General features: G+C 39.0%; 2 protein-coding genes across 3 annotated transcripts in view; one reads left to right on the top strand and one right to left on the bottom strand.

The window, feature by feature from the left end:
* The window catches only part of LOC145458137 (uncharacterized), a 10,442-nt gene extending 2,478 nt beyond the window's left edge, over window positions 1-7,964 (bottom strand). The window contains exons 1-6 of the mRNA XM_080336486.1: window positions 6,611-7,964; window positions 4,964-5,073; window positions 2,995-3,055; window positions 815-901; window positions 584-748; window positions 418-489 (exon numbers count right to left, since the gene is read on the bottom strand). Coding sequence (XP_080192612.1) covers window positions 418-489; window positions 584-748; window positions 815-901; window positions 2,995-3,055; window positions 4,964-5,073; window positions 6,611-6,686 — 571 coding nt within the window. The 5' untranslated portion in view covers window positions 6,687-7,964. The remainder of the gene's footprint in view (window positions 1-417; window positions 490-583; window positions 749-814; window positions 902-2,994; window positions 3,056-4,963; window positions 5,074-6,610) is intronic.
* Window positions 4,045-26,175, top strand: LOC145458135 (uncharacterized). Of its 2 annotated transcripts, none has more exons than XM_080336485.1 (8): window positions 4,045-4,767; window positions 11,833-11,936; window positions 12,197-12,260; window positions 12,923-13,009; window positions 17,744-17,893; window positions 19,335-19,418; window positions 21,100-21,183; window positions 25,698-26,175. In XM_080336485.1, exons 1-8 carry the CDS (start codon window positions 4,752-4,754, stop codon window positions 26,030-26,032), a joined length of 924 nt encoding a protein of 307 aa, XP_080192611.1. In that variant the 5' UTR covers window positions 4,045-4,751; the 3' UTR covers window positions 26,033-26,175. The 2 variants fall into 2 exon arrangements, with proteins under 2 accessions (XP_080192611.1, XP_080192610.1); XM_080336484.1 differs by lacking the exon at window positions 4,045-4,767 and adding an exon at window positions 10,457-10,664.

Genomic DNA, 26,175 nt, shown 5'->3' with positions numbered 1-26,175 from the left:
AGGATTTGTCCTCTTTTTTTACTTTTTTGAAAGTGTCCCCGGAGGAAGCCCAAATTTCCTCTTTTTTGAAAATTTGAGTAAATATAGGGCCAAATTCGACTGAAATCCAGTAAATCAGCAATGAAAATGTGTCGTCTTTTCAGATTTCCAAAATATGGCAACCCTAAGATACATGTCCTGTGGTACATTTCAATATGACTGCAGAGAGAAAACGATTGAAACCAAGTCACAAGGTTCTGCATCACAGGTCAATCTTGCTTTTATAGCTCTGTAGTCGTTCTCAAGTCACCAGCGAGTCCAATTCCGGGATTAGTCGAGTCACAGTGTTGAGACTTAATATAACTATAAACAGCTGTCAGCACGATCAAGATTTCATTAAGGAAACCATCTTTTCAAATGTGATAATGACAATCTTACTCGCAATTTCTTCCACCATTGAATCGATAACTTGTCTTCTGGCATCAAGTCCGTTTTTGTAACTTGGTAATTCTAGAAATACGCAGCAGACATTCCCATCATAAAACCAACACCTTTATTAAAATGTTATTGACCATAGTAAGTAGCAAATACGAAAACATCTCACGCTCTTCTGCTTTTCCATCAAATATTTCAATGGTAACTTCCTCAAGTCCCATCATAAATGAATGTAACACTTCACCGACGTGCAGCATTTCCTCAGAATTTCTTTGCAGACCATCATTTAGCTCCGCTAGAGGTCGTGCATTTTCTAATCTCACAGATGCAATGTCTGATGACGGTAATTTACCGTGATTAAACGTAGGGTTGCTCGAGTACATCGACTAATGTGAAATACCTTCTTCCAGTTCTGCCAATTTTTCAATGAGAGCGCTATCAATGTTGTGGACTGTGCTCTCTTGTGCCTGGATGCTCGTTTGAATTTCTGCAAAAATTCTCAAAACATTCTAACCTCCGACTATTACAGATAGGATATAGGGTTACTATATTTTGAGGTTCAGAAAGAGGACACTTTTTACAAATCGCAAAACTTATAAAATCGTACGAGAATACGGGTAATTTGAAAATTTGGCACTTCTTTGTTATTCCCCACACATTCGGGAGTGATCCCCGTGGAAACAACAAATTTTTCCCATGATCATGTGAAAGACGGAGACGGATATTAGGGTTGGAAAGGAGGATATTAGGGTGGGGGTGGAGATATTAGCATGGGTTAGGTCAAGGTTGGGGTAAGAATATCGTAAGATTAGGGTTGGGCGTATCGTAAGATTAGGGTTGGGTCAGGGGATATTAGGGTTAGGGTCAAGGTTGGGGTTAGGATATCCCAAGATTATAGTTGGAGGTGAGGAGCACAATACTCCTAACACTAATCCTGGGTTACCCTGACCCCAACTTCAACCCTAACCCACCTACAACCCTAATCTTACGATAATCCCAACCCTCATCTTGGGATATCCTACCCCGACCTTGACTTTAATGTCCCTTTCCCCCAACCCGACCCTAATATTTCCTTCTCCCAACCCGACCCTAATATTCCCTTCCCACAACCCTAATATTCCCTCTCCCCCAAACCTAATATCTCCCACCCTGACCTTAATATTCCCTGCCCCGACCCTAATATATCCCACCCCGACCCTAATCTCAACGCGAAAAACAATTTATTTAAATGTTTATAAATTTTCACGTGTTCATGGGAAACATTCATTGTTTTCATGAGGATCACTTCTCGATGTGTGGGGAATAACTAGGGCTGGGCACAATGATTCGAGTACTCGAATCCGAATCGAGTATTATTTTTAATGATTCGAGTCGAGTAGTAAAAGACGATTTTTTCGAGTACTGAAATTATACGCATCTCGCCACTGAAAGTTGATTTATCAACGAGAATTATAGTTTCGATACTATTTTCACTGTTAAGCCTTGAAAATTTGATTGGTGGTATCTTAGCATACGAAACATATATTACAAAGCTACGAAGGTTACTGGACGTAGCACATTTCTGAAGTCATGATTATCTCAAATCATTGTCACCAAGTGGAATGAAATCAGTATGGTCGAAAAAATATCATAGTGTCATTTATTATATGGATAACAGGCATTTTATTCATTGTGGTGGCATAAACGGTACATATTTGAACTTTGACGTATTACATTCTGTTATGACGTCATAATGAGTGGTACTCGATTACTCGACTCGAAGCATATTAGGTGATTCAGAATCGAATCACTCAGGTACTCGATTTTGCCCAGCCCTAGGAATAACGAGGAATTGAAGAAAATTTTGACTGGAAATACAAGTCATTTTTTCAACTCGACCCCCGAAAGCCTTGCTGTAACATAATTCTGTTGCGTTAACTAGAAATAACAAAGAAAAGGTCATTTTTCAAAATCGAAACTAGAAAGTGCCGTTTATGGCCTTTTCCAGTTCTGTCTATACCAGTGATTCCCAACCTTTTTCGACTCATCGCCCCCTTTTCAAGCTCAACGCCGATCATCGCACCCCAGATTTTGTGAACCGAAAAATCGGTACACAATCTGTAATCATGGGCAGGTTGACTAAAAAAAAAGGTGAACTTTTCGGCTCGCTGTCGAATTTTACACTTTTGCAATTAAATTTCCGTGGGTTGACTAAAGAAAAAAGTATTTTCTCTGACTTGACTCCAATTTAACCGTTTTGACGCGTCATCGCCTCCTTTGTCCATTTTCGCACCCCTATATCTCCCTTCGTCACTTACGCCCCCCTAGGCTGCCAAATCGCCCCCTGGGGGGCAATATCGCCCACGTTGGGAACCACTGGTCTATACAATTGCCAGGTTATCACAGTTGTAAATAAGGACAAATTGCCAAAAAAGGAAAACGTTTCGGCGTGCTCGGAGGACATTTTCGATTTCTTGCAAAAGTAGGACAAATCCGTATGGTAACCCTACTGTAACAACATAAAGTGAATGATCTTGAACATTGTTTTACAGTAAACAGCGATTTCCTAGAACTTTCTTATATCATAATTTTATTTTCTACCTGGTAAGCTGTTGTTTTGTGCGATAGCAATTTCCGTTACGACCGGTGCTATTTCCTGAAACTGAAAAATTGCACATTCATAAAAAAATACATGCACGGTTTTTAGGAGTCATATTGATCCATGTAATTAATCTGGAAGTCTTGAACGGTCAACGAATGGGACACCTATCTGTTACAGTCACAATATTAATAACAATAATATTGATATCAAGTCAATAAATTACCAGAACCAAATGTTTGGATGCTCATGAAAAGACTCATGAATCGAGGTCAAATTTTCAGATCAATTTTCAAGTTATTGATATTTTTAAAGTCTTCAGCTTCCCAGATTATACAGTCACAGTAATCTATGTGCTAGGGAGAACCACTCCATTAATTTTTCAATTAGCGGCAGACTGTGGCGACTAATTCTAGTTCTCAAATTAGATAATTAGAACTAAATGCCGGCAATCTAATTTGCTAAACGTTTCTTTGCTTCAATTCATATTCCAATTTAATTTGCGAAATATATCTACGCTCCAATGTTAATGCTAATCATATTTCTTGTTTTATTGAAAATTCTACAGAACTGTATAGTACGAAACGAGCCAAGCTTGCTGTACAGACATTTGCCATTCCCATGCTTAAGAGAATGAACTATGGTATGACATGAGCCTAACTTCATACAATGTCCCAGTTTTCGCGAATTCAGCAATGCTAATTTTAATATGATTTGGAAAAAACTGTGTAGCTTTACTTCTAATTCCAGTCTAATTCGGGGAAAAATGTATAGCTATAGTCATCATCATCATTGGTTTATTAGCAATTTGATCAGTTCAATACACCACAAAAAATGCGATACAATGAAAAGATAGGAAGATGTCGAAGCGACTTGTAGTAGTCTATGGAATCAGACACTCACCTTGGCCTAGGCGATGTAAAGAGGAGCACACTGAATCAAAGTAAAGAAGATAGTATGTAAAAAAACGATAAGAAATCGGGCGGCATGTCATGCAAGCGAGATCGATAGGTCAGTCGTGGTCCGGTAATCTTGAGGATGGACTGTATTTATTTAGTAGTAATTGCTTGTATTTCGACTTGAATGTGGACATGCTCGTCGACTGTCGGATGGCCGGCGGGATACTACTCCACACATCAGGTCCGGCATATTTGATAGAGCGATGATCTTTTCGGTCGATCATATGATATTTGGACGACGTGTGTTGCTCTTGTGCGCTTTTGATTCCGAGGTAAAGAAGTCATTGAAATATTCGGGGCAACGACCGCAGTGGAACTGATACATAAACTTGGCAATTAGTAGTTTCCGCATATCTTCTACGTTTTCGACGCCGAATCTCTTCAGCAGCGACTTGTTGGATTGGCAGCCAGGCCCCTTTGAGGCCCTAGCTATGATTCGGAGTACTTTATGCTATACTTTTTGCAGTGGCTTGAGTGCAGTGTTACTGGCTACCCCCCACCAGAGGATGCCATAATGTAACTTCGATTGGATTAAGGATTTATAGAGTATCAGAAGAAACCATGCTGGCATGAAGCGCCTAAGGCTGTAGAACAGGCCGCACTTCGGTGATAATTCAGTTTCTAGGGTGAATATGACTCTTCCAGGGCATGTTCGAGTCCAGTATAACCCCGAGATATTTGGCATTATCTGTGTTGCAATTGGGATTTCGAGGCGTTTATGCAAAAGTTGTTCTGGGCCGTCCACTCGTGGACTTTAAGCATTTGGTCACTAGTCAGGGCATCCAGCTCTGGCGTCGAAGATGCTGAAGAGAGGAGGTGACTATCATCAGCGAACAGTGTGGTGCTCAAAGAGGAGGTTTCAAAAATGTCTGATTAAAAGCAAATATTCTAGTTGTCTAAGCCTGATTAGTGGCATTACGCATTATGTTAAAATCGTTGCCAAAGTGGAGTAAGGAATAATTTTGTGTCATATCTGTCCTCTTGAAAGATAAGGATGCAGTAAACTTCTCACCTGCCAAACTGAAAATAAGAAGATAATGGAGACGAATGAACCAAGCATGAGTAGAATCGCGACAATCAGTAAAATTTTCATGAACCATTTTGATAATGGCGAGGGTCGGTCTGAACAAAATGAAGAATTTGATTCGTCGCAAAGTAATATTGCTTGAGACCGACCGAATATTTAGTATTTTGTCACCAAAGCGGTAAAACAGTGTAACATAAACAAGTATTTTATAATAACGGGGGTGATAGTCAGTCTCAATAAACCATATGAAATAATAGCGAAGAAAAAATGACGCTTCTAAGATATACCGTCCATATCAAACTGTCAGTGTTCCCCCCGAAACCAATAAATATTCCTATGAACAACATGCTAAAATTTGGAAACGTCAAAATTTATTGTAGTTGGGGGAAGACAGATATTAGGGTTGGGAGTTAGTGACATCAGGGTAGGGGTGAAGGATATAGTGATAATATCCTCAACCCTAGTAGGCCTACCAGTCATCCCCCAACCCTAATGCGCCTACTCCAACCTAAAACAATAAATTTTGATGTTTATAAATTTTGTCATGGTGTTCATGGGAACCATTCATTGGTTTCATGGGAACGCTTGTTTGATATGGGCCGTATATCGAAGACGGGCCGAAATGATAACAGAAGTTGTGGAAAAATACCATCAGTAAAATATGAATTTGGGAGCTGCATTAGAGACTTTTTTGTACTATTTTCAATTATCACTGAATTATATTTTCGACTGAAACGCGTCAGGGGCAATCTTCATCAAGTAGTAGAGAAATGGAAAGAACGTTCCATATACACAATTGTACGCATTGGTGCAGCCAAGTGGTACACAACGTAGTGGAACCAGTGGTGTAGTGATTGACTGGCCACATTTTTGGTAGATTTTCGCATATTGCTTTTAAGTAGAATCCCTCCCTATCAAAAAGAAGGTATAGTTTTTGGATCAGTGCCCGACAGCTTCGGAGACGGAACCGGAACTATATGCATTCCAAACTTGAACAAACTACTGGAACTACTCAATTTTCAAAACTAGCGACTAAAACTAGACCTTTAAAAATCAGCAATTTATTAATTAGATTTAATTCAGAAGCAACTCACTAGTTTTTATTTTATTGGGATTTTCCACATGAACATCAGTATTTTGAAATTGGAGGGGTTTCGACCCAAAACCTACCCTGGCTATGTAATTGTTAGTAGAGACGACTTTGAGCTAGCAATGGCTGCAAAAATATCACACAGGAGAACATCCTTTTCGCGATATAAGTTTTCAATTGTTCGGCATAAGTTTTTCAAATGTGCAACCAGGACTAGAACTACTCTATTTACAAAATCCGCAATTAGGACTAACCAATCAAACAACCATTAGTTAGTTGACAGTCAACCATTTAGATTCATAGTTTGGTCAAGTCTATTGCATTCTTTTCACTGTGAATGTGCCCTAAGACACGAGCCGTTGAGCTGAAGCAATGAATACCGTCCTTGTTCACATTGAATAAACACTTGTAATCTTGGATACCATGCAAGAGGCTGAATAGATCTTTAGATGGAAAAACTTGTACCTTAGGAATTTGAGAGATCCATAACCATAACTGACTCAAAAGGCAGAGAGTCGGAATGTTTGGACTCGTGTACTTACCTGCGATTTCAAATGTTACATTTTGATCTTCAGGTCCTGTTAGAGCCAATTGCTTAGGGGGGCCTGCTTTGGCCATATGCTTTGCCTAGTATGTAGTCAGTGCTAGTGATAAGCGCAATCACGTATATGTTGACGATTGCAGTCAGCGGACTAAAATAAGAAGCTATAGTAGAAGTTCACCAAAAATACTTTGAATTAATTTCAGCATAAGTGAACTGACCCTATTAAAATAGCCTTCACTTTATATTGTTTGGCAGTTATGATGACAGTTGGAATACCCAATGACGTAACAAGTTTTATAATCACATTGCCACTAATAATAGGCCTAATATTTGAATTTGATAATGGCGGATATGCAAACCAAATACGTGTATGATGCTTGTTAATCAACAGGACTGTTAAACACCAATAAAATCATAATCTACATGTGAAGCTGAGTAATCCTAAATGATTATCATGTTCTGATTCAACTTGTCACAATATTGCAATATTTCAGCTCAGTAATATGTCACGATAATGTGTCCCTTGCAGAAACAGGGCATGGCCTTTTTCTTGCAGCAAATATCGATAGGTATGACTTGGCTACTAACTAAATAAAATTAAATAGTAGGCCTTATATTGACATGAATATACCATTCTATACGGTAGTATATTGAAGTTTTTTTTTTTCACTTCAACACCAGACGAGGGTGCGGAGCTCCGAAAGCTCGTGTGGTAAATAAAATTATTACGTTGCAAGTGGACGCCAAATAGGGTGTGAAAGCAACCAAGATCCTAATATTATCTATATCGTCTGCTATCGGTTCAAAGAATTATTCAACTCAGAGATGCCACTGAGATATTTTGGAAAAATCCAGATTTGGACGTTAAAAAAACCCAGATCCTCTATTTCACTCAAATTTCTATGATATAGCTGTAAAACAGTGACTGAGAGTCTTTAATAACAGTTATACGGACATGCAAGAAGTTTTAGCCCTTGATATTGAAATCCCAACGGTTCATTTCCATACTATAATGTGTATGTTGCTCAGGTAAATGAGCAAATCCATCGAAATATGATGTTTTACTCTCGACACATTGCTACCAGGCATTCGGTATGGGGGGTCAATACGTAGTGTATTATATATTCGTAATGTTAGTAACAATGCTAATCCCCATCTATCGTGAGGATGATTGTAGGGTAGTTCTAGTGACTGCGAGCTGACCAGATAGATTGAAAATAGCTTTCGATTCATTAAACCTGGTACAAACACTTTTATCTGGGATGTTTAGTCGAAAAAGAAACTGCCAAATCATGAAATTAGGAGTACATTTGCATTTAACAAACCCCTCTCAGAGAGAGAGAGAGAGAGATATGGTATTCTTTTTCGCCTGCACCACCAAGATGCTTTGACGACGGAGATGCGATACGGCCTTTATAGTAAGGTCATCTAGTCTGCACTACGGTTAGTTCGGATATCAATAATTTTCACTATCCGGATAACGGATATATCCGGATATTTTGGAATTTATCTAACCGGTTAACCGGATAATAACTGCTAAGTGAGACAATCGATTTCATTAGGTCTGCATGTAAAACGGATCGCAAAATCATTGCACAGTGTTATTGTAGAGTACCTACCTACGCGCGCAGTATGGGCGAATACGAGAAAAACCAAGCAAATTTAATGTTCACTGCTTCTGCAATGCCCTCTTTATAAAGCACAGATGCATCAATTGTGGGATCCTGTAGCCGGGACCGGAATTTTGTAACAAAGAGTCCACGTTCATTGAATGCTTTTTCAGCTTCCACAGAAGTGGGGTGAATAGAAAGCAGCGCTTCGTAGAGAGTCAAAAGGTTGGCAGGTCGTACGCCGGAAACTTCAACGGCTTTACATCCTTTTGACCATCCTTATGTTTAGGTTTGAAGTACTAGACGGACGACTAGCTGATACTGGAATTGATGCCGACATGATACCTCGCTCTAATTCACGTGATCAGGCACGCAGCCAGCCGAAAATGTAGGGGGATTGAAATAAATCAGGGGGTTTCGATTTTTTTTTTCGAATTAATCATCAGCGGAAATCAATTACGCTTGCACGCGCGAACATTTTTGCGAACATTCGATGTCATTCAGTTTCGCGGTGTATCTCTCAGAATCACTAATTAGAATACACTTAACGGCATATCGTCAACAAGCCATCGAGAGATAGGAGCCAATGCATGCTGGGTCCGAGATGGTTAGGCCAGCGATTATATCGTTCGTAGGCCTATTGCAGATGCGATTGTGCAGGTCAACGATAATATCGTGAGCACCAAGCCAATGAAGATGCGATTGTGCAGGCCAGCGATGGAATAGTGTGTACACTGCACAATGCACATGGCCTATTGCAGATGCGATTCTTCAATCCAGTGGAACTATCGGCTTGTTGAAGACGCGATAAATCAGGCCAGAGACGATAGCCGAGCGCGCGGCAATCAATGACCTAATTGAACAATCTTCTCAGCAGGAAATCGCGTCACATTACATTGTGCAATGTGTACAGGCGCATCTCGCTAATTGGCAACACGCTTCTCGTTAATCGGCCGCGCCAACACTGAATACGACTTATTGAAGCTTACTAAAACGTGTAAAATGCATTAGCAACGATTATTTTTTATCCGGTTAACCGGCAGAAAAATATCCGGATATCAGATAGTGAAAATACCTGCGGTTAACCGGTTAACCGTTATCCGGATAATCCAACCCTAGTCTGCACCCCCGGTTTTTTTCTCCTCCATGCTATCCGTGATTGCTGAGCGCCTAGCAGGATAGCCGCGGATACCAGTTTTCGAGTCTTTGGTCTGACCCGGCCAGGGATCGAACCCTCGACCTACCGATCGAGAAGCCGGACGCACAACCATTACACTATCTCATTACACTATCTCACTCTGAATAACTTGCCCGGTTGCCCAAAATGTCTCTCTTTGACTATCCCTGTTGAAAGTGAATCTACTCTGATGCCAACATGGTAAATTAGTTAGATCAACAATTGGTCTTTCCATGTGCATAAATTGCATACTTTACAGCAGTTACATAGGCCTACTATTTACTGACACACAACGAATTTGTTGCAGGGCTAACGGTAGCATTCAAGTCCTAAATCAGAGTTGCCCCGTGAACATGACTTTCTGCGACCTAGTAGTCAGTATTCAATGAAGCTCTATCACATCACGCCAAGACCTCTAATTTTAATAGTAAATGGGCCTCTTTGGACTCATAGTGGAATCTGTCGACACTAGAAGATCTTACTAATCTAATAATCAATTTTGCGCTGACAAACATGATGTTGAAAAAATCTCAGATTTCAAGCACAAAAACCCACAAACCCAGGTGATGCTCGAAAAACCCAGATATGGGTGGAAAAACCCAGGAGTGGCATCTCTGATTCAACTAAATATAGAATCTTCATACTCTAGCGCCGTTAGCGCGACCTTGCGCCTTACACATTACCTACTTATTGCGTCATAATAGGTATATTTATGACGGCAGTGGACCGTGACTAGATCATGGAAATCTGAAAAATAAATTATCTTATTATAAATACTGTAACGAATTTATCAGTCTACCGCCAAGCAAATGGCGTTAGAACAATATAGACACGAAGGACATTATATGTTTAGCAATACCAAGTGCGGTTCGACATGACATTTGTATTTGAAGCCGGTGCCACGTAACAGATTTTTAATAATATGCAGCCGTAACGAAAGAATGATGGAATGCCAAATATTTCTTTTTAGCTTTCGGCATCTCCAGAGCGGTTGAATTTTCTGTAATATATATAAAGTTATGATTACCGTATAGACGTACAGTTCGATGTGTGTGGTTACAAACAATGCCATAATTGCCTATTTCACCGGTTTTTTTTTTCTGGCATATGCTCAAGACAGGAATTTCCAATATATTTATAGCTATTTTGTTGTATCAAAGCAAGTGCAGTGTAGATGGCGGCCATCACCAATGAGGAATTCAACAATAAATCAGCGAAATATGAGAAGGAAGTTGAAGAAGCACTTAGTGAGCAGGGAAACAAAGGTATTGTAATGTGCATCTTTGTAAGCAATTTTACTATATAATGGTGATTGGAAATTATTACAGGATTTGGCGTAGCCTTACTGGTTACCGTGTTTGGTTGATATGTGTAACAATTATTTGAATCACTATTGTAAATTGGTGCCAAGTCCCTCATCGTACCCACTATTCAATTCTATATTCATTGAAGTTCTGTACCTCCAAGAAGCCATTCATATATTGATACCGGTATAATAATAATCTAATTTGAAAGGTTGCCTATTCAGTGAATCTCACCTGTTATGATCCAATTACAATGAAAAATTGTGAACTTATCTTAGAGTAGGGTTACCATACGTCCTTTTTTAAGAGGAATTGACCTCTTTTTGACTTTATTGAAAGTGTCCTCTTTTTTGAGAATTCTGGTTGAATATATGGCAAAATCGACTTAGATAAGCTACAGTAAATCAGCACCGAAGTAACGCTCCGCCGGGAATCTCGGGAGCTGGGTCGGAAAGTTGATTTCTTTTTAGTCAACCGACTACGTGGGAAAAATTTACCAATTTTTCAGGATTTTCCTCCGGTTTTGCAAGTCTGAAAATTTGAAAAAAGTGTCCTCTTTTCTGATTTCCAAATATGGTAACCCTATCATAGATCATTTGTTTTCTGGAACTCCCTCAAAATAGACCTCAAAATGAAAATCGACATTGTTTCAGAAAATCACAATTTAAGTGTTCCCCATGACAATTGACATTGTCTACATCTACATTTATTATTATAGGCTAGCGTTGGGTAATCTGAGTTAGGGTAGGGGTTGGTTGGTTATTGTAGGAGGAGAATTCATAACCTTAACCCCTGACCTATCTTGATCTCTGAATTTTTGACATCTAGCACTAGTTATGTTTCTTTGCAGATTTAGTTTTCTGTGATTTTGCATTCACGCTCTTTATAGTAGGTCCGCTTCCATATTTCAATCAGCCATAGGCCGTGGCTTACTATATAATCGAAAATCTTTTTAAGACATCCGATATTCGCCTTGTTTGACATTTGACATTTTGTTTTTGTAGTTATTCTTGTGTCACATTAGAAAACAGATGTCAACTTTTCATAGGATGCTATGATTCGTCTCGTTTATATCATCATGTATCATTCTATAAAAGTTTTATTATTTTGTAATTTATTTATGCTTCAGAGATTACTATAACATCAAAATGGTTCAAGATTTCAATGACACTTGGCTTTGCGCTCACAGTCTGTCTGACTTTGTCTATTTACTCAATGGTCACTACAATTCAGGTGGGTTACATTATATCTGTGTGATTCATGTATAATTCTTATCATATCTCGCTATCAGCATGACTTTCTGTCTTTTTTTGTGCAGAGTGCAGGGTAATATAGGTATAGAGTAGAATGTGTAGGTAACTAGGATCTAGCGTAATAATTTTGTCCATTTCTTTGTTTTTTTGGCTGGTTCCAACTACCTAATTATGTATCAATGACTTGGAATGTACCATAGGCTAGCTATTCTGCTATCATATTCTATTATTCTTTTGCAGGTAAACAAATATGTTACTATTGTTGTTCAGCAAATGTCTGACTCTCAGAAGAGCACTTACACAGGTCAGCGATGGGTTTTTCGCTTTGATAATTTAGATCAGCTAATTATTCATTGAACATAATTTCGATCATGCAATAACATGCGACATTTGAGTATATAGGTCAAAGTTAGGAATACATTCATGCTAAAGTAACAACTGGGTGCAGAACTAAATTCAATATGAGCGCGCAAAGATCTGTACCACATTTTCAGTTGATTTACAAGTCACACAAAGCAACAAAATAAAACCTTACCGGTATATAATTGACTTCCCCGTATTGCCAGAGGTGTGTACATCGGGCTCGAACCAGATTGTATATGAGCCCGTACCCGATGGTTGTTATAACAACCTTTATTCGACCGTAGGCAACAATTAATATATCGTTCATTGGTCAAATGGTCCTCGCGCGCGATTCAACTGTGAAATATTTCCAATAGTAAATTCCCAACCCAAAAAGCCCGACCAGACTTCGACCTATTATCCATTGTTTTTTACTACAGCCTTAAAATATGGGAAGGTGGCACCAGACCTAAGCAATTTTTGAAGATGGGCGCTGAATACTCTGTTCAGTGTTCATTCATTATAACCAAAGCTTTTTGAGGTGACACTTATCAAGATTGCCTGTCAGCCACGTTTACTGATTCCAAATCAGCATTAGGTAAAGTTCAAAGTTTGCTATTTCAGGTATTCAGGCCAGCAGTCAAAAGCAGACAGGCAACATTGACCTTCTCGGTGACACTCTCGCAGAGAGAATGAGTAATTTGACGAAGGGTGAGTATTCGCAGACAAGTTTCTACTTCATTCTGGGATTCCACTGCTGTTCACTTTATGACTACTATTGTTTGCATATCAGTCTTACACAGTAGGGTGGAGTGAAAATGACTTTTTCTTCAAATCAAAAAAGGGGTATCAATCCTGAAAAATGACCTAAAACTTCAATAAAAAGTGACTTCAGGGTATTACCCCCATTTTCCAGCCGGCAACCCCCCAATTTCTGCGCGTGGGGGGTAAAATGGCCCATTTCGGCAACCGCTGGTCGTAGAGTCATGATATATCGCTCAAAATCTGCAGAAGCATCATGTTTCTATCTGTCTTAAGAAGAAACTTTTCTCTATTGTGAACACAAAATGAGTTATAGCCAAAAAACAATATATACGCACATTTTTGTTGAAATTCAGCATTTATTCTGACGAATTGTGATCCGTCATCAGTTTTTTTAATCTAAAATTAACACACTGACAATACTGAATATTGGGCCCATAATACAAATATATTCACAACACAGTCCTTTTAAAATCGGTTCAAAACATCATAATGAAACACTCACATTTAACGGCTTATTGAAAATGCATTTTTGTGTCAAATTTTTTCATCAGTTTACGAGACTTAATTTTTTGGCTATTGAGAGGCCATCTCGTCTTTCAAATCCCGAAACTTGTGCTGATGCTTCTGTTACGAGCTTTACATGTCGTTCCACTGTTTGATTGTGGCATGGATGAAACAAAATCAGAGGCTGCTGGCGGCATTCTTCCAACTCTGAATCAGTTAAGTGCTCAATCGCTGGAGGAAGTTGTTGATAATGTTCAATATCAACCAACTCGTGGTATGCCTTAGCTTCCGAGTTCAACTTTGTGACACAGAATAAACGAATAGGACCCCAGTTCAATTGGTTGGAACTGCTATGACTTTCAATGTCCACAATTGAATTTTATTCAGCGGCATGTTTTCAAAACGCAAGCACCGTGGTCACACCCTTATTTCGTATGTCTTCGTTATGATCTACCAGCATTGCAATCATAATATTTTCGGGGTGTGCGAAATAACCGTGTCTTATCACCACATTCAAAGCAATTTTCCGAACGTTTCGCTCAGAGAAATTCAAAACCTGTTGAATCAAGTTGAAGAAGTTTTTGAATCCATGTGTTATATGTCTGTTTCGCTTGATCTCAAACCAAGTCGGAAAATATACTTCAAGGCAAAAACGAACCAGAATCTCCAGGTTCAAAGGCGGTTCATCAACTGTCACATGAAACCGTAAAACTCTGCACTGCATCTTAAAGTTAGCCATCTTGAATGCACAACTGGTCCAACCTCCAACTAGGCCTAAGCCAGATCATCATCAGCATTTCCCTGAATAATTGCCCAGCACATTTATAAGCATATAACTCAAGTCATTCACAATTTCCGATGCGAGCTTTGGAAAGGCTGTAAGTGGTGGAGAGAGCTTTTTGAATTGAGTAACTGGCCAACAAGATACACTTCCACGTAGTTTTTTTCCAATTGGGTGTGACCAAGGTGCTGGCGACTCGAAAACATGCCACTGAAAAAAATTCACTTATGGACATTGAGAGTCATAGCAGTTCCAACCGATTGAACTGCAGTCCTATTCGTTTATTCTGTTTCCCAAAGTTCAACTTGGAAGCAAAGGCATACCACGAGTTGGTTGACATTGAACCTTATCAACAACTTCCTCCAGCAATTGAGCACTTAACTGATGCAGAGTTGGAAGAATTCCGCCAGAAGCCTCTGATTTCGTTTCATCCATGCCACAATCAATCAGTGGAACGACATGTAAAGCTCGTAACAGAAGCATCAGCAGGAGTTTCGGGATTTCAAAGACGAGATGGCCTCTCAATTGCCAAAAAAATAAGTCTCGTACACTGATGAAAAAATTTGACACAAAAATGCATTTTCAATAAGTCGTTAAATGTGAGTGTTTCATTATGCTGTTTTGAACCGATTTTAAAAGGACTGTATTGTGAATATATTTGTATTATGGGCCCAATATTCGGTATTTTCAGTGTGTTACTTTTAGATTGAAAAAAACTGACGACAGATCACAATACATCAGAATAAATGCTGAATTTCAACAAAAATGTGCGTATATATTGTTTTTTGGCTATAACTCATTTTGTGTTCACAATAGAGAAAACTTTCTTCTTGAGACAGATAGAAACATGATACTTCCGCAGATTTTGAGCGATATATCATGACTCTACGACCAGCGGTTGCCGAGATGGGCCATTTTACCCCCCACGCGCAGAAATTGGGGGGTTGCCGGCTGGAACTGGGGGTAATACCCTGAAGTCACTTTTTATTGAAGTTTTAGGTCATTTGTCAGGATTGAGGAAACCCTTTTTTCGATTTGAAAAAAAAGTCATTTTCACTCCACTCTATTAGACAGGCCCTATCTATTTATTAAGATGTCAAAACGATGCAGTGAGTGAAGCTTATTTGCTGCTCAGCTTCGACCTGCTATAGCCATATAATTGACCACTAGTTTACATCCAGTGGATCAAATGGAACATTAATGACTAGGGCAAGTTTTGGTTGCACAAAAATCATGAGAAAGTTGCACCTAATTTTTAGAGAAGCTGCATTTATATATTTATTTAATACTAGGGTATTTCCGTTTAAGATTTACAAGATGTCTGCTTGTTCGTTCTTTTCTTTGCTGTTCAATAGATCATGCCTACATTTTTTTCTTTGGGTTTGAAACCTACATGACAGCCTTTCACTGGTAGTTCCTGTAGAGCTGTCAAATTTGGTGCTTGGCCTGGCGAGACCGCCAAAGATGTACATGTTTTGCCGGTACGCAGCAAGAAAACAATGCAATGAAGAAATAGTTTTCTGCAAATAGCCAAACAGCAAAGCGATAACTAGGGCCATTTTTATATGACCTTAAAAAATCAATTATATGACTTTATTTTTGGGAAAATATGACTTTATATGACTTTATGCGAAAATCGTGTATTTTTACATGTAACCAACGTCACTCATGGAACTGACGAGTAAAACATGAACAACATAACAGTAATACACTTCCATTTTTATTTTAACCAGTTTGGTAGTACAGTTTCATGTATAGTGTGGAATGTTGAAGTCTTTAAAGTTACTATTTGGACGTAAAAATGAGTTTTGTAAGGAAAATGAGCGCTCCACAGACGCAGATGTTTGTTGACACTTCTGCAGATTTGCATAAAGCGCTGGTGAAATGTCGTGTCTTTGTAGCTCCATAATTTGTTTCACGTTGTTTTTTTCCAATCGCTTCTTAATGTAATTTTTGAGCTCAAGCGGATCTTTTCCGAAATCAAGGGCATTTTGATCAGCATGAGCCTCTTTGATAGTGTACGTACAACTCCATTTTCAGTATCAAGTTTGAAATATTGTTATAGTGGAGGCATATTTCTGTTAACTGACTCGTCAACTTTGGATCGTTCACTGAATCTTTGACGCTCTTTACAATAACTCCTTCAGCTTCCCATGCGTTGACTATTTCTTACACTTGTGGAAGGCTCTGAACTTCAAATTACGTCCCACTTCAGTGCACAGAAGTAAAACAGATTGTGTAGCAACACAATGCAATGTGTGACCTCATAGGTCTGCGACTGTAATGTTATGTAGGCTAACCTTACAGTTTGCCTTCGTTCAATCAGACATTGCCTTACTTTCTTAGTGCGTAATTGCTTCAATTGACACATTTTATTTAAAGTATACAACAATATGACTTTATAACTCAAATATGACCTAACCAGGAAAATATGACTTTATATGACTTTATAACTTTCTTAATATACCCCATATGGATGCGATTTTTGCGTTAAAATTGATTTCACGACTTACTGATGCATAGAAAAAAATATGACTTTAATGACTTTAAATGGCCCTAGCGATAACGTATGGAGCAACACAAATACCACACCCCAAACCCCCTACGTTTGCAAACTTGAACCAAGACATATGCAGCAAAACTCAGTGTTGGTTATTTTAACAAAACAATAGCCTAAAGAGGTGACCCAGTGATAATGTGATTTTTGGCGGTCTCGTCTGTGCGTCTGTGAAATGGGGAAGGACCTCAAATTTGAACGACAGAGAATAAATCAAGCAATATATTCACACAGTTCAGGCATGATTGATGCTTGGCTGGGTTAGTTGAGCTTCTAGCTTGCAAGCCATTGCGTCATACATAACATTGATATGCAGCTAATTCATCACATAGCTCCGTGTTATGCAAATCAAAGAGAATAGAACCATGCTAGAAGAAGTTGCAGTAAAAATCTGCATGAAATATAGAAAAAAATTGCTGTATAAAATTCCTGCAGCACCATATGTAAGAAGCTGTAAAAAAAGCTGCAAATACTTGCCCGAGCAATGGCTAAAGAACAGTAACTAGAGCTCTACTGCAGTAGTTCTCAATCGTTTATAAGTCACACACCACACTGCTAACCTTTATCATCCAAATTCCAAAATTGACACTCCCTTCTCAAACAAGGTTGTCATGTAGCAAATTTTCTAATCAGCAGGAGACAGATAGTCTCGCCAACAATTTTGAGTACCAGAAGTGAAATACCTAATGTGGAGTACGTTATGAACCAATGAATGACCCATACACAGACAAAACTACTGTTTTCCACTAAAAATATACATCCCTGTTTATTTTTTCAATTATAGGTTTCATTTTGTATAATTCCTAAGAGCGTTTTTACAATAATTATTTTTTTTCAGAAATTCAGAAAGCATCCGGAACGGACCAAATTAACGGTACTTTGCAGAGAAATCGACAAAAGATTTATAGTATTTACGATGATGTCGACTTTGCCGTCGATCAACTTGAAATGTTCGTGACAAATAGAATGAGTGCGATCTATGCAGCAAGTGAGTAGCTATTACATAAATTAACGGACAAGTTCACTAACTTCTTGTAAATATTATATATACTGGTTAAATTGATATTGTTGTAGTTAATTGGTTTTATGATATTTCATTATAACGTGACATTTAGTAGAATAATATTGATTGTAATGTCCTTATTAAGCATTCCGTACTTAGTAATATCCTAGTTTCTTTAGTCAGGAAATTTACGATGCTGGGCTACAAATTGTGTTTACACCAGAGTAGCCTGCTTAGTTGCTGACTTGGACAACTAAAAAAGATTTCAGCTCTTCCAGAGATTAGAATTATAATTATAATTGGAGCTACGCAATTTCTTCCTATTTAGATTGGAATTCGAACCAGAGCTATAGTTTTTTCCAAATTTGTTTGGAATTAGAATTACTGAATTTGCAAAAACTGGGAAACTGAATGAAATTTCGAATGAGAAAGAAATACAGCAAAGTTCAAGTTCAGTTCTTATCAAATCGGAGTTCATTCTGTTCAACTTCTGTACACCAAGCTTATCTCGTTTCGCACAGTTCACCAGCATGGCTGAAAATGATGGAGCCGATTTCTCGAGCACCAGGCTTGATATGAATAAAACGATTTTCTCTTTTCCAGTAATTCAAGACATGACAGTCCATGCTCTCACGCTTCCACTTCATCGTCTAATTTATTTTATTTGGTTGGATCTGAAGCAATCTTCCTCTTTTTTCTGAAAATAGTTGAGTGCATAAAAGTTAGGGTTCTCATATGTGTTCGTTTGACTGAAACACAAAAAGGTCAACTTTCTGGCTCAGCTCCCGAAATAACCGCCGAGCATTACTTCAGTGGTGATTTACTGTATCTCAGTCGAATTTTGCCCGATAAAACGAAAATCTTAAAAAAAGAGGACAAAATCTCAAGAAAGAGGACATTTGGTCGTCCTCCGAGGACACTTTTAAAAAAGTTTTAAAAAAAAATCCTCTTAAAAGAGGACCTATGGCAACCCTAATAAAAGTGATCATGCCTACGTTAACAATCTCGTTTTCTCCGCTGCTGTTCTGTTTGTGATCGAAACAAGACGGTCGTTTGCAGACTACAAGCTACTATCCAAGCATGGGTATTATTTGTCACAATAACTATACTATGATTGTACGGTACAGGCAATGCGATGGTGGCTTGGCACTGGATTTCCCTGCACGAGAGGGTTATTCTTGCTTAACTTGCTGCAAAATGCAGCGGACAAAGATGCACTTTCAGGAAAAACCATACATTAGATTAAAATTAACACTTCACAAATCAGAATAAAATTAGATTACTGGCATTTATCTAGTTGTCCAAGTCTGCTTAATAGCCAACTATGATTAACAAATAATTTTAATAAATCATTACCATGTGCTACCTTTACACGAATACTGATTTGCAGCGAGACCAACATATTTCAATCAACTTTTATACGTAGGGTTCGCTGATCAGTCTGCAGCACTACGGACGACTCTATCGTGGCAAGAATCCAAAATAGGCACCGTTGTTAGTGAACTTGAAAGTAAGTAATGAATTGGAAAATTTGTATTGCGGTTGGCTGACATTTCAGTATGGCTGGGCAAATTTGAGTAGGTGAATGATTCGTTTCTGAATCGAGTAATAGGATTGAGTGTTCGAGTATCAGTCATTATGATACGGTAACCGGATAAATAATGCGATCAATTGGACGATTTTTTTCTACCTAAAAAATAAAAATTTTGACATTTTTTTACCTATTTTTTAAAATTTTGACCAAATATTGACCTGACGTATGCAAATTAGGTGTTTCCCCACATAATGTTAGAAGTGTAGGCCTACTACTTATCTTCATTTCTGTTTGGAACTGTCTGTCCTCACGGAGTAGTTTGGCCTGTAAACAACTTATTTTTCCCAGAAACTGACACATTTTTACATGAAAAAACTTTATTTTAATGAAATCTGGCCCTATGAAGAATGTCAGTAGTCATAGATAGCGTAATGGTGAAGCGTCCGGCTTCTTGATCGGTAGGTCGTGGGTTCAATCCCTGGCCGGGTCAGACCAAAGACCTGATTCGTAACACTGGTATCCATGACTTATTCCCCGCTTGGCGCTTATGTATTACTGGGATAGCATGGAGGGGTGGTGCAAGACTTAGAAAGCCGTACAAGGCTATATCTGCACCTTCCTTGTCCAGCGGCATATGCACATCATGCACTTATTACATGCATATGCGCAGATCGTGTGTATGTGTATCATGAGTCGGTGTATATGCCGCAAAAACATCAAGGACAAAATAGACTACGTCCTTTCCTTTCCTTTCATGACGTATGATGGTAGGAACAAATTAAAATTTGTGGTAGTACAACGAAAGATACTTTCCTACATTCTTGGGTGGAAAGTATCTAGCTTTCCAAGAATGGAGAAAGAACGTTCAACAGCAGCAGTTATTGGCTGACAACACTGAAGTTGTATCAACCCTAACACTTTATCCCGCACATGCCGCATGCTCACATGTCCACGGACCGTATTACACCATACTGCAGAGCAGGGCTGTAATGACTCGAGTGACCATTTTCTGATGACTCGAGTCATTTTGTCACATCACGGAAATGACTCGACTCGAATGGTAAAGCAACCGCACTATTGGGATCTTGTCTGTTGGTGCCTGTACTTGAAAATGCGGCCAGAAACTGCTAAAAGTGAGGAAAGTTAGTATCGCATAAATGCGAAGCATTCGATATCACCAAACAGAGTTATAAAAAGTGTGTTTACTGAGACTTTAACTGGAAACTGAACTGTCAACTCAATGACTCGGACTCGGCCCTCTGCTCGCTGATCTGGACTCGGACTTGACTCGGTGGTGAATTGTACATGACTCGAGTCAAATCTACAAAAGCGAGATTGCGTTGTGACTCGGAGCCTTATGACCTGGTCACAACCCTGCTGTAGAACAGGCGTGTCAAACTCAATTCGCGTCGCGGGCCGCTTGAAACTGTGTAGCGGGCCGTGTGGTTGGCATCCATGCTGTAAAGACTTCAACTCTTTCCAAAACAGAATGTATTGCTGTATTTGTCAATAGTTCTGTCTCTCGTATCTGAAGCTAACTATCTTACTCCTTTACTTCCGTTGCTCACCAAAGTGGTCTTAATGAATGACTAAACAAATGAAAACAGGAAATTCCACGTCTTCCGTTCGTTCATAAAATTCACTCATTTCTTTGCAGCTGCTACAAACAAGCTCCTGGAATTGAATGAAACGCTGGCGAAAAACAATAAAAAAACGGAGCTGATAGAAGCAGATGTGCAAGGTGATTAGTTCAATATTCCATGCAACAGTGGCTGGCTCGGTGGTTGTCGACCTTTTGACCTCGCGGACCGGCAAAAGTCCGAAACAACCGTGGCAGACCGGTGAACCATCAAAAATCTAAATGAACCCTAAATTTGATTACAGCAAATGTATCTAACTCAAATGTAATATTGGAAAGTTTATTTATTGCTGCTTTCTTGATATTGGATATTTATAAGGGCTTCTATTGAAATTTTTGCGACGCGAGTCGTGTCAAACACAACTGGATTTTGTTGGGAAAGGAGGACACATTTTCAAAATGGTAAATTTTTCCCGACTTTGTGGCTGGTTGACTAAAAAATAGGTCAAGTTTCCGGCTCAAATCCTGAAATAAAGTTTTTCTTTTTTTCTTACAAATATTCGAATTCTCAAAAACAGGGACAATTAGGCGTCCTCGGAGGACATTTTCAAAAACCTGAAAAAGTAGGACAAATCCATCTAAAGGAGGACGTATGGTAGCCTTACTATAGCCTCTCTTATACTATCGAATGTTAATATGGAATGGCAACGAGCTTCGCTGAAGCTGGAATCTGAATTGTTTCGCGACAACGACTGTAGGATTTCTAGCAATCCAAAAGTTATCATCCAGACCGGAGAATTTACTGAATCTGGTCTTTATCGAAAGCTACAGTTCCACTGATTCCCAAAATATAGATAAAAATATGGTCAGGGCTCCGGAACCTGACTAAAAATCACCCTCAACATTTGAAATCTTCATTGTTCAGAACAATCGGTCGACTGCAAAACAATGACCCACTGCGGCTCTCTGATTGTTCGAACAATGCCGATATTTCAGACTTGAAGGGCGAATTCAGGGTGGTTCCTTTGCCTGATCATATTTTAGTTTGTATTTTCGTAGCCTAAGCGGTGCGACAGTAGCCTTCGATCAAAACCAGATTCAGTAAATTCTGCGCTCTAGATGACAACTTGAATTGCCAGAAAACCTACAGTCGCGGGCGCGAATCAATCCAGTTTCCAACATCAGCGAAGAACACCAAACAGAAAAATTGGTCCTTGCCATTCCATGTTAACATTCGATACTTATAGTGCCAAGTGTCGCTTAATTGCAATGTCGGAATTTAACGAAGTTTGCGTGAAAGTCTCAGTAGCTTTCACATATAACTGGTCCGAAACGAGCTGTAGGCTACTTTTGAACAATTTCGTGTAACGCTTGCACCATTGAGACGAACTTTTAAAGTAGACAATCTCTCTATTACGACTTGAGCGAAAAATATGTTCCAAACTTCCAAATCAATTTAAAATTTGATATTTTATTTCTCTTATTAATGGACATTAGACAAGCTTACAACTTCTGGCTTCCGGAATTGAGATATAAAATTATAATGTATTTAGCGGACCGGTAGGAAATTTGCCTCGGGCCGGCGGTTGAACACCACTGGGCTAGCTTCTGTCTTTTTCTTTGAGCTCAGATTCTTCCAGATGACTAGAGCTTTTAATTTTCAAACATTTTAAAACGTACACCGTCGCATCATTTCGTGGTCCGTAAATTTTGTATTTTTGCCGTCATTCAATTATAGAGCTTCTTGGAGGTACAGAACTTCAATATACAATTGAATGGTACATTCATATTGAAATGAACCCAAATATTTTTGGATGGCACTCGTCAGGGGTAATCGTCATCAACTAGTAGAGAATTGTAAAGAACATTGCATATCAGCAATCGTATCTCGATTGACGTCATATTTCGAGATACGATTGTTGATATACAATGTTCTTTCCAATTCTCTACTATTGGCTGACGATTACCCCGGACGAGTGTCAGCCGAAAATATTCGGGTTCATTTCAATATGAATATACTATTCAATCATTCAATTATGGTGAAAATGTTTTCGCGGATTTCTATAGATCAGTTTTGGGCAGTTTTCTGAACCCATCAACCTTGAAATTTGAGAACTTGATGACAAAAAAATGGTGCTCTCTTCCGCCCTGCCCTAATCACAGCCTCTTTTTGCCATCTGGTTACCTAAAAAGCTATCTGATAATTAAAAAAAGGTCATCACTTTTCGCTTGAACCCCTGTTATAGATCTTTTCACGGTCAAAATCTGAAAGATATTCAGTAGTTGATTTATACTTTAAGGGGCACTGAGCTCTAAAAATGATGTGATCTCAAATTGAAGCACAGATCGAAAAAAAAAAATTTTGGCCGCAGTCATTTTCTTCAGAGAGCCACCGTAATGGAGTTGCAATTAAATAAATTTTGGATAAGCCCCTTCCCACTCCAGCTGCAATTTCGAAAGTGGCCACATCTGATTAACTGCTAAAAACCCTTAGACCAAATCTAGTTTTTGAAACCGCTACCTTCAGTACTTTCCAGAACTTCCTTTTCTACTTCTATTAAAGTAGCTTTGACAAGTTTTTGAAATTGTTACAGCTTCATGCATGAGAAGAGATTTACAGCGTCATTTCTACTTGTACTTGAGTAGTAACACCAACTACTTTGACTAACTGTGACCAACTCTGAATATATTCCTAGTAGCCTATGACTAGGTTTACTTGAATATCGTAGGCCCTGGTTCTCCTTTAAGAGGATTTGTCCTCCTATTTCAAGGAATCGAAAATGTCCTCTGAGGACGCCCAAATGTCCTCCTTTTTGGCAATTCGTCCTCCTCTATAGCTTCGACACCCAGGTGATTGCACAGGCAAAGCAAAAAACACGATGCCTGGATTTCAACGGTAGCGAAAGCAAGGATGATATAAAAATTACATTTTCTTTATTTAGTCTACACAACAGTATTTCCAGTAGAAATTTTCAAATTACCCGTTAACTGTTCTGTTTTTTAAGTTTTGTGATTTGTAAAAGTGTAGTCTACGCCAGTGCTCTTCAACCTTTTTCAACTTGGTACACCCTTTTAACGTTTTCTAAAAACTCGTACACCCCTGTTCAAGGTGTTCATTAGGGGTCTTCAAAAATGACTTTTTTTCTCAAATCGTACTGGCTACTTGATAAAATTGTTGGTTACCTAACTTAAGCCTACACACCAAATTTGGTTCAATTCCTACCAGTAGCCGCATTGCTACGGGAGAAGAAAGTTTCTAATTATTATATAAAATAAATAACGAAGAATTTGAAAGTTTTCTGTTCACCCATGAAAGTATTAGGTTGTCTATAAAAACGATGTTCTTCAAATTTGGTTCAATTCCAACCAATATGAGCAGATATTGCCATCAAAAAATTTGTATTTGAATAAAACAGTATTTGGTCACAGAGTCTATTCGCAGCTAGTTAAGCCGCCCGCCACGCAAATTGGAATTTATTTCGTGTCAGCCTAAAAACAGCATGATAATACGAACGATAATCAACCTAAATGTAACAGTATTGTGGAGAGAGTAGGTAAAGTTACTGCTGCAGAAGCGGTAATTCAGATCAGCGATGATAGCAGGCGCACCAGCCTACTGCGTATCAGGCCTGTCCCACACCGCACACAGTCGATAGTAGCACTTGGGCTGCAAGAGATGTCAGTAACCTCAGATCGTATGCCGCTATACACAATCTATTGTCGCTGATTTGCATCACTAATAGCAAAATACTAAAGTGCAAATGTATGACGAAATATTGGACATAAAATAGTCATTTTAAAACAAAAGGGTTTCAATTTCAACATGGAAGCTGTTACGACCCTGGCTGGCTACGTCACTTCATTTATGTGCATTGCGGCATTTAGTAACGTCGGGTAGGAAGTACCGATTCAAGAAGTCTGAGCTATCGCGGCGGCTCCCTCAAATATCACTAAAAGACAAATGACTAGCTGAACACATGTTTGTTAACTGCATACTTTCCAACACCATAAGGAGCCATTGGTCTATTGCCGACGGCTAAATGAATAGGAGCGTGGTAGGAGAAATATTTGCTTATGACATCACAATCAAGCGGTGTACAGTATTACGCTTGAGATAACATCGTACCATATTGCTCATTAACCTATGCGTCAACCTGTACTGGCCCATAAACCTGCCTTTGTGATAGCTAGCCATCGGCTCATTGTAATTCGAATCTGGTACACCCCTGTACACCCCATCCGAGTGGTACACCCTTTGCAAATTCTGGTACACCCTAGGGTGTACGACAACCCCGGTTGAAGAGCACTGGTCTACGCTATTCCAGATATCTAAAATAGATTATTTTCAACACTTTGAGAAAATCGACTTTGTGTAAAGTTTTCATTTTCTCGGCCATATCTTGGCCATGGTTAACTTTAAAACAACGTTACAAACAAATATCACCAAGATTGTCCGCAAAATATAAAATTTTACAATAACTTGATATTTTGTGAATTTGAAAAGTTGAACTCAAAATTTGAACAATGGACATAAGTACTTTGATTTCACTGCGTCGACTTTATGACTGCAACAGAAGTTTGAGGAAAAGCTATTTTGTAAGATCAGTAGCCTTGTATTGTTTGAAATAAGGTAGAGATGTGTTTTCCACTGACTATTTTCTGCTCTGATTTTGCAGCTATGGAGCCACGCCATGCTCGCCTTACTGGTGGCGGTGACCATAATGGCACAGTTGAGGTCTTCCACCATGGATTATGGGGGACAATATGTGGCATCAAGTGGGATCTGGATGACGGGCATGTGCTCTGTAGAATGCTAGGCTACGAGAGCGCCGCTTCCGTTGGTAACGTGACAGGCGGTAGTGGACCGATTTGGCTCAGTGATGTTGAGTGTAGTGGTCTCGAACAGACTGTTTGGGACTGTGAAAAGGCTGCATGGGGTGTGAACTCCTGTGATCACTCTACCGATGCGTCGCTAGTTTGCAGTATGGATCGTTTGGATAGGTATTATTGAATATCTACCACGGAAGCTGAGGATTGTCAACTGCATTATTGTGAATGACTGTCACTCGTTTTAGTCAGGTCTAGAAGAAGTATAGAAAGTTTTGTTGCAAGTCTTGCGTGATGTTTGAATTCAATACAATACTGATATCTTAA

This window comes from Botryllus schlosseri, chromosome 15 (assembly GCF_051294905.1).
Source record: "Botryllus schlosseri isolate E-star chromosome 15, Bs_hap1, whole genome shotgun sequence".
NCBI lineage: Eukaryota > Metazoa > Chordata > Ascidiacea > Stolidobranchia > Styelidae > Botryllus > Botryllus schlosseri.
The sequence above is the reverse complement of the archived record's forward strand: the minus strand, read 5'-3'. Positions and strand labels throughout refer to the sequence as shown.